Below are 13784 nucleotides of genomic sequence, written 5' to 3'. Positions count from 1 at the left end.
ATCTTCTAATCAGTTAGGTATTTAGTTATCCATGAAGATTTCTGGGTCCTATTAAGTTAGTCATATATGCTTTGCAATACTCAGATTCATTGTCAAGGAAGTTTGCCTATGGAGCTCATCTTCAAAGTGATTTCTCATCATAGTCCTCATCACCAACGATTGGTCATTGGTTGAAATGACAATTCAGCAAAATCTATGAGACTAAATAATGTTTTTTGTCTTTTCCTCTTTGTTCTATATATGATATATGACTGGTGAGATCATAACCTTCATGACTCATTTATCTATTAGGAATGTAACAACAACAACAGCAATAAGAATAGTTAGTACTTATGTAGTTCTTTATTTTGCAAGATGTTTTACATGTATTTTTTCCTCTAAATGCATCAAAGATAGGAAGCAGTTTGTCTCTTGAAAAGTCTACCTATCCCTACTCTAGTAGATGGACCTGTCAACAGAAATGTAAATTTCCTGTAGACCAGGTTAAAGTTGACTGCCCAGGTTGTGCTTTGGGAAGCTTTATTTTACCATTTGTGTTCTCTAAAAGGGTTATAGGTTGCTAAGTTTCAGAACTTTGGTCTCTGACCCTGAAACTACTCTCATTTCTGGTAGTTCAGTGATTTTACTTGAATTTTTGAATGATTTTACTTGGAACCAGTCTTCCATGTTATTTCCTATCCATCACTTTCAAACCATTTTCATCCTGCAGTCCCTCCATCATCCTCTTCTGGCCCAAGAAGATTGGATTCTCACCCTGAAGTCTCCCTCAACTCTGGTAGATGAGCTTTTACCTTATCTTGCCTGGAATTAGAATGTTTTTCATTTCCTGGACACCATTTCCAAACATCCCTTTCTAGCTCCTCCCTTATGTATTTTCACTCTCTTACTAGAATACAGTGAGTAAGTAGGTGGGTACAGTGGATAAAGTGACAGGTCTGGAGTCAAAGACTCATTTTCCTGTGTACAAATCTGGCCTCAGACACTACCTAGCTTTGTGACCTGGGAAAGTCACTTAATACTGCTTTCCTCTGTATTTTTTATCTGTCAAATGAATTGGAGAAGAAAATGGAAACCACTACAGTATCTTTGCTAAAAAAATACAAAAAGGGGTCATGAAGATTTGAACATATCTGAAAACTGACTGAACAATACCAAAAAACTAGAATGTAAGCTCCTTGAGGGCAGGAGCTCTTTCTTCTTATATTTGGATCCCATAGCACAGCAACTTACAACTCTGTCCCTCTCTGTATCTGTTACTTTGTCTCTTTTTCTGTTTCTCTTTTTCTCACCACCTCATTGAATGTTGACAAAAGAGGTGTTTCTTCCTCCCTGGCATGGAATGGTCTAGATGACCTCTGTGGAGTCTTCTGCAAGACATTTTGTGATCCTGAGGCTGAATATATCAATTCATGACAAAGTTTAAGAAAGTGTCCACCAAAAATGCATAGATAAGGGGGCAGGTAGTTGGTGCAGTGGATAGAGCACCGGCCCTGGAGTCAGGAGTACTTGAGTTCAAATCAGGCCTCAGACACTTAATAATTACCTAGCTGTATGGCCTTGGGTAAGCCACCTAATCCCATTGCCTTGCAAAAACTGAAAAAAAAATGCATAGACAAGGTCTTTGCTCTTAAAATCTGTCTATTAAGTAAGGATATGACACATAAACACAATGGAGAGGTAAATTATCAATATTAGTTAATCTTCCCTACAGTAATTGTTACCCTTTGAGCTGAGTTTTAGACTTTATGTCTCAGATCCGAATTTGAATCTTGGCTATCACTTATGAGATATTTTCTGAAGTCCCTCTCTGGTCTGAGGTTCTGTAGTTCTGTTATTTTTAAGGATAACAACTCACTTAAAAAAAAGCATCTGGAAATATCGGATCAAGGTATAAATGAAAGAAGCTTGGTAACTATGACTTCAAACTATGAATTCCAGTTGGAAAATGGAAAAGATGTGAGTCAATGAGAAATGTTAATTGTAACATGTATCCCTTTGTGCCTTTACTATCTATCTAGGGTCCAAATGGTAAGTTTTTAGTTTCAGATGTATATCTTCCCTAGATTATACATTTCTTTAGGATAAATTCATTTCTAAATGCCCCACAGTGTTATAGTACGCATAGAAATACCTCAATAAAAATTAGATGAATGATTTTTTTGCTAAAGCTCTGTCATTTATATTATGCTTTAAGATTTGCGAAGTACTTTACAAATATTACCATATTTGACTCTCATAGTAAACCTCTGAAGTAGATGACACATTATACTGCATTTTACAGATGAGGAAACTAGGCAGACACTTTAAGTGATTTGCCCACAGTCAATAAGGTACTAAGTATCTGGGACCACATTTGAACTCAGTTCTTCCTGATAATAAAACTCTATCTACTGTAACAAATAGTGGTCTTTCAAGTATTCCAAGTTTACTGAGTCCTTGTTAGTAGTTTTATGAGAACTCAGGGGAAATAAGATAAGCTAACCTGATCATATGCAGACAAGGGTGATGGAATCAATTATGAAGAAAGTTGCATTCTCAACTTCAAAAACATCATCAACAAGCTCAAGTAATTTTTATTTTACAAATCTTTAGAATAGTTTTCCTGTTATAGATTTAAATATTCCTATTTATCATTTTTTGATTCAGAGAATTTAAAATCAAAACTGAAAATTAGAGATGATGATTCCTTCCCTTCTTTTTCCTCTCCATTTCTCCCTCCCTCTTTTCTTCTCTCTGACTCTTCTCTCTCCTATACCTCTTTTTATTCATTCATTCTTTTCTTCCTTTCTTTCTTACTTTTTCCCCTTCTTCCTTTTCTCATTCCTTTTTCTTTTTACTTTCCTTCCTTCCTTCCTTCCTTCCTTCCTTCCTTCCTTCCTTCCTTCCTTCCTTCCTTCCTTCCTTCCTTTATTTCTTCTATTCCTCTTTCCTTTTATTCCTCTTTCCTCCCTCTCTCATTTCTTTCCTTCTTCCCTTCCTCCCCCTTATTTGTTCATTGTTTCAATCATTTATTCTTTTGTTCCTTCTCACTTTCTTTTAAAATATTTAATCATGCTTTCCCCCCCTTAAACTGTTATTACTTCCCAATGAATGGAGAAGATAGGATGTTCATATAGCAAGTTACGAATACTAATGAATAGCTTGAATAGTCCATTGTGATCCTCACGATGTCAAAAGAACTAAAGAAAAATCCCCAGAGGTAATGAACTTAAGGAAGAACATGATCAGAGCAACACTAGATTCATCATTGGAAGGAATATCTACATTAATGAGATTATACATTCATTGTTATTTTAGTCTAACTTGCAAATAATACTTTTCCTCTACCTTCCCAATAGAACCACCAAACTTTTAACAAAGTATTGCTAAACAAACCAAACCAAAGCATTGACTCTTTAACATTGTATGATTTCTTCTATAAGTGTACTCCACTATGTTTTTGCTGAGGAGAGGGAAATATGCTTTACTTTTAGTCTTTTGGAGTTCTGAAGAGACAATGATTTCTTTTTCCTTCTTTTTTAATCTTAATTGTATTTTTTCAATTATTTGTAAAATCAGTTTTTAACATTAATTTTTGTAATATTTTGAGTTCCAAAATTTTTTCCTCCCTCCCCCTCCTCAAGTCAATGATACATGTACACAATGATTTCTTCTGAAAATAATTCAATTCACAGGTATCATCTTCCTTTTGTTTCTTCTTTTGAATAGCATGATTGATAAAGGTCAAAAGAACCTCTCTTTTGAGTGCTAGAAAATTCTTCAGATCTTAAATGATAGAAATAACTTGGTTGTTGGACATGGTAGGAAAAGTAAACATTAAAAGCTTGAACTGGAAAGTTATGCAGAGTGTTGTTGAATTTGCAATTTTAAATAATTCTTAATTCTGAAGCAGCCTTTTTTAGGTCATTTTCTTCAGATTTCAAAATCTGAAGGTGTTAAGGTGTTGCTTTAAGCTACAAGATTTCTTCTGATGTCATCAGAAAGTATAATTCTGTTGAGTATATTTATGGAAGTATGATGCCCAGGTTAATAGGCTTTAGATAATTATGACTCGGAATGATGAGGCAGCACATAGTTTGGGAAGCATGTGTATTTATTTGCTTTTTTAAACATGGGAGGGCTTGTTAACATTTTCTATTTTTTTTATTTTTATTTTTTCAATAAAGCATTTATCTTTTCTTTGTCCTCCCAAAAGAAAAAAAATACATGTAACAACTATGCTTAGTCTTAGTTTTAGTGATACTTTCCATTTATCTTTTCAGATATTTTAAAACATGGTCAGAAAACTTTTCATAAGTTCCATAAACAGTCCAGGTACTGAGTGGTTTCTTGGAGAGGATTCAATCATTTGTTAAATTGCCCTTGACACATACCAAAGATCCCCAGATTCATGTTGGTAAGCTGACAAAGGCCAAAGTATCCCTTAAAAATGGCTACCTAGCAGCAAGATGGTTCACAGGCACAAGGCTGAAGATATGTGGTCACTGAGATGCCACAAAGGTTGGGGGTAGGATGGCAGGAGTCGAGCAACCAACATGTTGGCACATAGGAATCGGGCACACAACATGGGGAAGGGCAGCAGTCACAGCGGGTGGGCTGGAGAAGACTGATCTCATGGAGGCAGGTGCTGGGCAGGCAGATGCCACATCGACAGCATTTTTCTGAAGAGCAGATGGTGGTGGCTGGACCCATGGGGATGCTGCAGCTACAGTCTTGGAGGCAGGTTCCACCACAAGACATAGTGTCAGTAGATAGAGCTTCTTTTTGATGGCAAAGGAAAATGATGGCTAGAGAATAAGGTCAGCAGGCTTGGCCAGGGACTCCTGTGTTGAAGTGGCCTTCAGGTCTTTTATATATACTTTCCTCCCCTACTGAGCATTTCCTCAAAACTTAAGGATTCTTCCCTGTTGTTGTTTTGTGTCTTCCCCACGTGCATAACTTGCTAGTTTATTTTTTTTTCCAGGAGGGTTAAAAGTAGGGTCATGTTGCTACAAGTAGGTCTCAATAAAGCACAACAGATGGGGCAACAGGTTCAGAGACTGAAATCAACATTGACTTTACACACAGGGAGTAAATTATGTGAATTTGGACTTTTTGCTTTATTTCTCTATCATGTGTAACATGTATAGTGAAAATCCATTTTATAGATGGGGAAACTGATTTTGAGAGGTGAAACAACTTGCTTAGATTCACACAGGTTAAGGTTAAGATTAGAGGTTCTTAACCCAAGGTCCATCAAATTCCTATGGAGAGATTTCAAGGGTTTTGTGAACTTGGATGAAGAAAAAAAATACATTATTTTTGTTATAATTGCTTTTCCTTGTAATTCTATTTATTTTATGCCTTTAAAAATTATCTGAGAAATACTCTTAAGGTTTTGCCAGGTTTCCTAAGGGTCCATGACCAAAAAGGTTAAGAGACATTGAAACCAGATGATCTCTAAGGTCTCTTCTGGCTCTGATATCACATGAAGAGACCTGATGACCTCCAATATCAGTTTTCTCATCTCGAAGTAGATAATTGGACAAGACAGTCTCCAAAGATTCTTAGAACTTTAAAGTCTGTGGCAAAAGACTTTTTTGATTTAAAATTAAAAAAAAAGTTTTTTTAATTGAACTAGCCAGTGATTTCATTTGTGTCTAGAACCCAAGTGTATGAATTCCTAGCCCAGGGAATGATGAAAAAAGTATTGAATAGGTGATAATTATGTACCAGACACTATAATTTGCCCTGGGAAAACAATGTGAAAAGTGAAACATTCTCTTCTATCCCAGACCTTATATTCTAACTATTAATGAGTTTTTAGGTTTTAAGGAAGATCTGAATTCAAATCCAGCCTTGAGCACTTACTACTTATGTGATCCTGGACAAGTTACTTAACCCTGAATACTTTTTCTTTATCTGGAGAATGAACTGGAGATGTAAATGACAAATTGCACTAATATTTTTGCCAAGGAAAACCCCAAATGGGGTCACCAAGTTTCGGATATAACTGAAACAACAGAACTGAACAATAACAGCCATTAGTAGCCATAATAGTAGACCTTTCACACAAATTGAATTCTAGAGAGAGCATGGTACAGGCTTCCTCACCTCTTTTTAAGACCTTGTCACTCATTTGTTCTGTGATGTTGGAAAAGCATTATCCTTCTTGTCCTTAGCTTCTTCTGGAGAACGAGAAAGTTGGAGAATGAAGTCCTCTAATCTCTGAAAGGTTTTCATAGAACAGGCAGGGCCCTAGGCCATTCTCTAACACTCTTAAGTTTCAGAGGAGTTGTTGATATCCTTCAGTGGAGTGTTTATACACTAGGGAGATCCCTCATGCTTATGAAATCATTGATCTAGACCAAAACAAAAATAGTTTTCATAGTTTACCCTCATAAAACTACTTGAAGCAAAGATGTAATAGAGTAACAAATATTCTAGGCCATCTTGAGAAAATGGAAGTTAGGAAAGACTTACAAAGACTTGAAAAGTTCTCATTGTTTAATCATTATGCAACTTGTTTTGTTATGAAAAGAAATATGCTTATGGCATCATCTTATGCCTTAATTTAATATGAAAAAATTTTAAACTTTTTATACAGAAACTGAGTTTCCAAAACTTATGGGATGTTTTCCCTTAAAAACTTTCCTTTTCATGATGACCAAGAATTGCAAATTGAAGGAACGCCCATCAATTGGGGAATAGTTGAATAAATTGTGGTATATGAGTGTAACACTATTGTTCTATAAGAAATCATGAGGGGTGGGACTTCAGAAAATCCTGGAAAGACTTGCAAGAACAGATGCTGAGCAAAATGAGGAAAATCAAAAGTATATTTATTATACATACTAATGGCAACATTCTGTGGTGATCAATTATGATGGATTTGTTCATTTCAGCAGTACAATAATCAAAGACAATTTTAAAAGGCTTGTGGTGGAAAATACTATCCATATCCTAAGAAAGAACTATGTGGAGTTTCAATGCAGATCAAAGCTTATTATCTTCAATAGTTAAAGGTTGTCTTATGTATTATGTTGTTTTTCTCTAATATTTTGTTTTCATCCTTTTGAATTTGATTCTTCTTTCACAATGCAATTAATATAGATCTATGTTTAGTATAGTTACACATAGAGCATATATTAAATTATTTTCTGTCAGGGGGAGGGGAAAGAAGGGAGGGAGGGTGAAAAATTTAAAACTCATAAATCTTACCAAAAAAAATCATTGGTGAAAACTACCATTGCATGAGATTGGAAAAACAAGTAAATAAAAATATTTAAATTGGAAAAATATATTTTGTTTATCACATGTAATATCACATATGAGGCTCCATTGATGAATGTGCTAGTTTTTGCCAAATTCCTTAAAAATTTTTTTAAGATTATTTGCTTACAGAAGATGGAACTTGGGGTAGTAAAATGAGGAGGAAGGCATTTGGGGAAAATATGAAATAAGAACCAAAGTTATCAATGAAATTTACAAATTTAAAAAAATTCAAAAATTTTTAAGTCTTTCCATTTAATATTTAGAATTATTGCAATTCTTTAATTAATCTAGGTAATTTTGCATCAGGACCCTCAGCATTTAAAAGACCTATCAATTAAATATATTCCCAGCCTGTTCTATTCACTGTAATGAACACAAAGTAGCAAACAAACATTTTTTAAAAAAATAATTGAAGTCAAAACAGAAGTCTGATTCATGAATTTATATATTTCTCTTTCCCCTTCTGAACATTTGTTTGGTTTTTGGCTAGAGCACTTAGATTAAATGACTGAGAATTAGTTTGTCAAGGCTAGATTGAGGACTGATAGGTAAATACCGAAGTATAAAGTAGAAGAATATTTAGAAATGTTATTAAATGACGTAAAACTGTCCTTAAGTAAGGAAGGAAAATATACTAATGACATTTCTTCATTCTATCCCTGTTTTGATTTATAGTCTCTATTATGGTACTTGGGTTCCAGTATCCATAAACAGTGAGGAAGTATAGTAGTTAGAGAATCACATTAGAAATCAGGAAGAACTGACTGGGCTCATATCCTGCCTATGAGATACAGGGGGGAATTACTTTACCACACTTAACCTCAGTTTCTTCACTTGTAAAATGGCTACAGTACTAACACCTCTCTCCCGGGGTTGTTGTATCAACAGAGATAATATTTATAAAGCACCTTTTAAGCCAATATTATTATCACAATGAATAATTGTGACAGGCTTTTAACAGGTCATGTTGCTTCTAGTGTCTCCTCTTTATAATCTATGCTGCATGCACTTTGGACAAATTATTTTTCCTGAAGCACAAGTCTGATAGTAGGAATTGACTGTCTCACTTAGTATACATCTCATGTAAGCCTCTGAAGTACATACTTCGGGAATCATTGTTCCTTCTTTTCAGATGAGGAAGCCAAGACTCAAAGAGATTATGATTTGTTCATAGTGACACAGTTAATGGAGGCAACTAAGTATACTGTGGATAGGGTGGATAGAGTACTGAATCTGGAGTCAGGATGATCTGAGTTAAAAACTCCACTTCAGACACATACTAGCTGTGTGATTCTAGACAAGTCACTTAACTTCTGTTTATCTCAATCTACTGGAGAAGGAAATAGGCAAAGCACTCCAGTATCTCTGCCAAGGAAACCCCTTGTATAATATTGGTGTGCTATGATCTATTGTGTCCTGAAGAATTGAACACAACTGAACAATAATAGCTAAAAATGCTTTTCTGATTTTAAAATTTTAAATTCATTATGCTAATCACCATTCTGCAATGCCTCTATGATCATAGAACCTAGAATCACAGAGCTACTTCTTTTGGTGGTGGAGAACTGAAAAGTAATGGGGTGGAGGTACCCATCAATTATCAGCATGTAGTGGATGCATTATGGTATATAAATGCAAAGGAATACTCCTATGGTGCAAGATATAATAAAGGAATGTTTTCAGCAAAACCTTAGAAGAGTTGTACAAACTCATAAAGATCAAATTTGGCAATATTGGGAGAACAATGTATACATTAACAATATGGTAAAGACAACTTTGATAGACAAGTTTGATTAATGCAATGACAAAGCCTTATTCTAGAAGACCAGTGATAAAGACTGTTACTCACCTTTTGAAAAGTTATGGTTCAACTGTTGTTCTATTAGAAACCAGGAGGGATGGGAATTCAGGGAAGCCTGGAAGGATCTGTATGAACTGATGCTGAGCAAGATGAGTAGAACCAGAAAAAGACTGTACACCCTAACAGCAACATGGGGGTGATGCTGAACCTTGATGGACTTGTTCATTCCATCAGTGCAAAAATTGGGGACAATTTTGGGGTATCTGAGATGGAGAATACTATCTGTATCCAGAGAAAGAAGTGTGGAGTTTGAACAAAGACCAAAGACTATTACTTTCAATGAAAAAAAGTTATCTTATCATTTAATTTTGCTATCTCTTATACTTTATTTTTCTTCCTTAAGGTTATGATTTCTCTCTCATCACATTCAACTGAGATCAATGTATACCATGGAAACAATGTAAAGACTAACAGACTGCCTTCTGTAAGGGGGGGGGGGAGGGAAGCAAGAATGGGGGAAAATTGCAAAACTCAGAATAAATAAAATCTTTCTTAAAAAAAGAAAGAAAAGTTATGGTTCAAAAGACCAAAAACTATTACCTTTAATTTAAAAAAGTTATCATGTGGTTTTGCTATCTCTTATACTTTATTTTTCTTCCTTAAGTATATGATCTCTCTCTCTCTTATCACATTCAACTTAGATCAATATATACCATGGAAATAATGTAAAGACTAACAGACTACCTTCTGTGGGGGGGGGGGGAAGCAAGATTAGGGGAAAAATTGTAAAATTCAAAATAAATAAAATCTTTCTAAAAGTAAAAAAAAGTTATATTTCAGATTTAGACATATCTAGCACATATGGGAATTTGTTTTGCTGAGCTATGGATATGTCTTATAAGTATTCTATTTTTATTTTTCTGTTTTTTCATTGGGGAGGGAGATATAGGATGGAAAGAAAATAAATGTTAATTTATATCATGGATAAGAACTGGAAGGAATTGTATCAATCGTTCCATCTAATTTCTTCCTTTTATAGAAGAAACTATTAGAGAGGTTGAATTACTTGCTCAGGGTCACATAACTATTCAGGCACTTAATAGGTACTTAATATATAATTGATTTATTGTCTCCCCCCACCCCCCCAACACACACATATAACTCACATATTTCAACTGCACCTTTAACATGGTACAATGGAAAGAGCTTTGACTTGGAGTCAAAAGATTTGCATTCAAATTCAAATTCCACTACTAATTACTGTTTAGTAGATAAGACAACATGTCTGGATCTCCATTTCCTTATTAATAAAATGAAAAAATTGGACTGATTAGTTTCTAAGATTCCAGATCTATTATGCAGGACTTTTGAGTGTCCTACAGAATAAAGTTTAAATGCCTTAGTTTGATATTCAAGAACCTCTATCATCTATCTCCCTTCTACCTTTCTATTATTATCCCATAATACCCTCCTTCATTAACCTATGATTCAACCAAATGAGATAATACACACTTCACGTTTCCTATCTCTTTTTCTTTGATTATAGTATGCCTTTTGAACTGCAAACATTCAAACTCTATTGTTTGAGGGCAACTCTGATGGGATAGCCATGTTGTTTGAATGCTAAAAACTCATTTGCCCAAAAGACAAGTTAATGGAGTACTCACACAGGGCAAGTGCTTACATGGAGGTCAGAAGGACACTCTCAAAGTTTCTCTGAAGAACTTTGGAATCAATGACATGTGAGACTGACACAAGGACCTCCTAGCATGGTGTGCTCTACTCAAAGGAGATGCAGTATTCTATGAGCAAATAGAATTATAGTAACTCCAAGGAAATATGAGATCTGCAAAGTTAGAAACATCTCTACTTCAAATATTCATGTGGACTAATTTGTGCCTGTGGTAGAGCCTCCTGAATTAGTATTGTTATGATCAGCCACAGTTGGACATACTGTACATTGACTTCAAAATAGTGATGACATTTGGTCTTCTTCAAGAATGAAGGACAACAGCCAGGAAACCAATCAATCAACCAACCAACCAAGCAGCTAATTATACTTTTTGCCTGCTATCACCTTGGTGTAGGCCTCATCATTTTATTCTTGGATTATTGCAATAGCTTGCACTGGTTGATCACCTTGCTTCAAGTCTCTCCCACTCCAATCCATCCTCCATTCATTTGACAAATTGTTTTTTTTTTAAAGCACAGGTCTGACCATGTCACCCTCTTATTTAGTAAACTCTAGTGGCTTTCATTACCTTCAGGGATCAAAAATATAATCATGAATTTGGCTTTTAATGCCCTTCATAACCTGCCCCCTTCCTACATTTTCAGTCTTTTTAAACTTTTATGCTTCCCCCCTACCCCACTACCATCATCATGATACTCTGAGATTCAGAGACACTGGCCTTCCTGTTATTTCTCACAATTACAAGCCATGTCTAGACTCTGAGTCTTTTAATGACTCTCCCCTGGACTGGAATCCTCTCTCTCCTTCTGGCTTTCTTGACTTCCTCAGGTTTCAACTAATGTCCTGTCTTCTGAAATAAACCTTACTCAGTCCTCCCTAATCTTATTATCTTCCCTCTACACTATCTTCAGCTTATACTGTTTATATGTAATTTGTATTTGGTGGTTGGCATATTTTCTCCCCCATTATCTTATAAGTCTTTGAGGATGGGGATCGTCTTTTGCTCTCACAGTACCTAGGTAATAGTAGGCACTTACAAATGCTTGCTGATTTGACTTGACAAATGGAATTCTAAAACCATCAGTCTGTTTGGTGCAATTGAGCTAAATTCAATTTGATTCAGTTATTTCAATTGATCAAACTTTTATTAAGTATGCCTTCTTGCTACCCTGTGAAACATCTAGACATGTGAATTTAGACATGTGAAACTACACTACACCATAAAGCTATGGAAGTCAAGAAAAGAGACATCCAGCATATGAGTTAAATATTCCATATTTTGAAATTGGAAAAATTGAACTAAATTAAAAAGTCACAATAGTCATATTTGCTAAGCCAGGAAATTGAAGTTTATTAACCCATGAACAGCAAAATTTTGTTCATATCCCATCCCAAAGCAGTAAGATAGCATTAGAAAGAGGCAGATCTCTCAGTCTTCCATCTGTAGAGTGAAGGAATTAGACAACTTCATAGAAAAATTATCCAAGGACTTAGAAGATGATTCTTCTCAAATCCTTCCACAGGAAGCATTGAGTTGGCAGGGGGTAATGTTGGGAGCCACGAAATACTTTGGCATTTGGACAGCTTGGTCACTGGTTAGAGAAATCTTAGCAGCATGGTTCACACACTCGCTCCCGCTCACAGCAAGGCTTAGTGTAGGTGGTCAGGTTGATTCCATATAGACCAGGGGTGGGATGGGAGGAGTTCAGCAGCCAGCAAGATGGCACATAGGGATCGGGCATGCAGCAAGGGGGAGGGCAGCAGTCACAGCAAGTAGGCTGGAGAAGGCTGATCTCATGGGGGCAGGTGCTGGGCAGGCAGACTCCACACCTACAGCATTTGTCTGAAGAGCAGATGGTGGTAGCTGGACCAGTGGGGACACTGCAGCAGTCCTGGCGGTAACCTCCACAGCAAGACATGATTTGAATAGATTTAGTTTGGCTTTCTAGTCAATGTAGAAAGAGGAGGATTTTTCAAATCTGATGTCTTACTGTCACTCTGCCACCTTTATATATACTCAGCCCGATGGGTGTTGTCACATGACAGTTTATGTCATTTTCCATAGAAAAAAACACCTCATTGCTTAGATGTTTATTTCATAGGAAGTGCTCCTCACCTCATAAAAAGGTGATTGGCTTGTTTGGTTGTCAGATTAGAATTTTTTCTAATAGCTTTTTGTCACTACAAAGAGGAACTCATTTTCATGTTCAAAGGCAAAAGTCATTATCATCAAATCATCATCCATCATTAAAGATGACTTGGTATGTGTGGTACCTTGCAACAATCATCATGTCTTCTGACTTACTATTCTATCAGGAGGCAACACATTCCCTGTGACTTTTTTTTTCTCATTTTTAGTTAAATAAATGGTAGAATTTTAGAAAGAGTTATTTATGTGGGGGAAAGGTTTATTTGATCTTTGGAGAAGTAAATAATTTGGTTTGTAGGAATAGGTTCTTAAGAGAAGGGCTAGACAATCTATACCATAGAAAGGTGTCATTGAAGCTATATTAGAGAACAGAAAGTCAGAAAGAAGTAAAGGAAAAACAAAACAGCTTTGAAAGCTATTGCTTGAACTTATGTACTTAAAAAGAAAAGCAAATTGTACATAATAGAAATATGAATTTTCATGTACCATTTCTCTTTTCTGTTCTACTATGTGTATGAAAATGTCCATTTTATTTAATGTTTGCTAAGTTTAGGATGAAAATAAGATTTAAAAAATAGTTAAAAAATCAAATAATTAAAAACAAACAAAACAAAACAAAAAATCCAATGAGTTTTTGGGGAATATTAGTGTGGGAAAATTCTATATCACATATAGTTTTATATATATGTATATATAAAATGAATATATATATATATACTTCTATAACTATAAATAATCATACTAGTACCTATTCCATAATTAATAATAAGTAATAAATAAGTTGCTAACATGGTAGTATCTTCCTGGATCCCACATCAGAAATCTGTATTTAGAGAATAAAACTGTTTCATTGAGGAAAGCAGATTTTCAAAATCTTTCCCCCCTTC

At 35.3% G+C, this 13784-nt stretch overlaps 1 protein-coding gene across 1 annotated transcript; it reads right to left on the bottom strand.

The window, feature by feature from the left end:
- Positions 1-12137: 12137 nt before the first annotated feature.
- Positions 12138-12707, bottom strand: LOC141511342 (keratin-associated protein 3-1-like). Its single transcript, XM_074220565.1, has one exon. The coding sequence runs from the start codon at positions 12665-12667 to the stop codon at positions 12356-12358; it is 312 nt and encodes a 103-aa protein (XP_074076666.1). The 5' UTR covers positions 12668-12707; the 3' UTR covers positions 12138-12355.
- Positions 12708-13784: the final 1077 nt, after the last annotated feature.

The sequence above is a fragment of the Macrotis lagotis genome, chromosome 2, assembly GCF_037893015.1.
Source record: "Macrotis lagotis isolate mMagLag1 chromosome 2, bilby.v1.9.chrom.fasta, whole genome shotgun sequence".
In the NCBI taxonomy this organism is placed as follows: domain Eukaryota; kingdom Metazoa; phylum Chordata; class Mammalia; order Peramelemorphia; family Peramelidae; genus Macrotis; species Macrotis lagotis.
This window is presented reverse-complemented; position numbering and strand designations above follow the sequence as displayed.

Coding starts and splice junctions, on each gene's coding strand:
- LOC141511342 (XM_074220565.1), bottom strand. CDS start 12,667: ATGTCTTGCTGTGGAGGTTACCGCCAGGACTGCTGCAGTGTCCCCACT.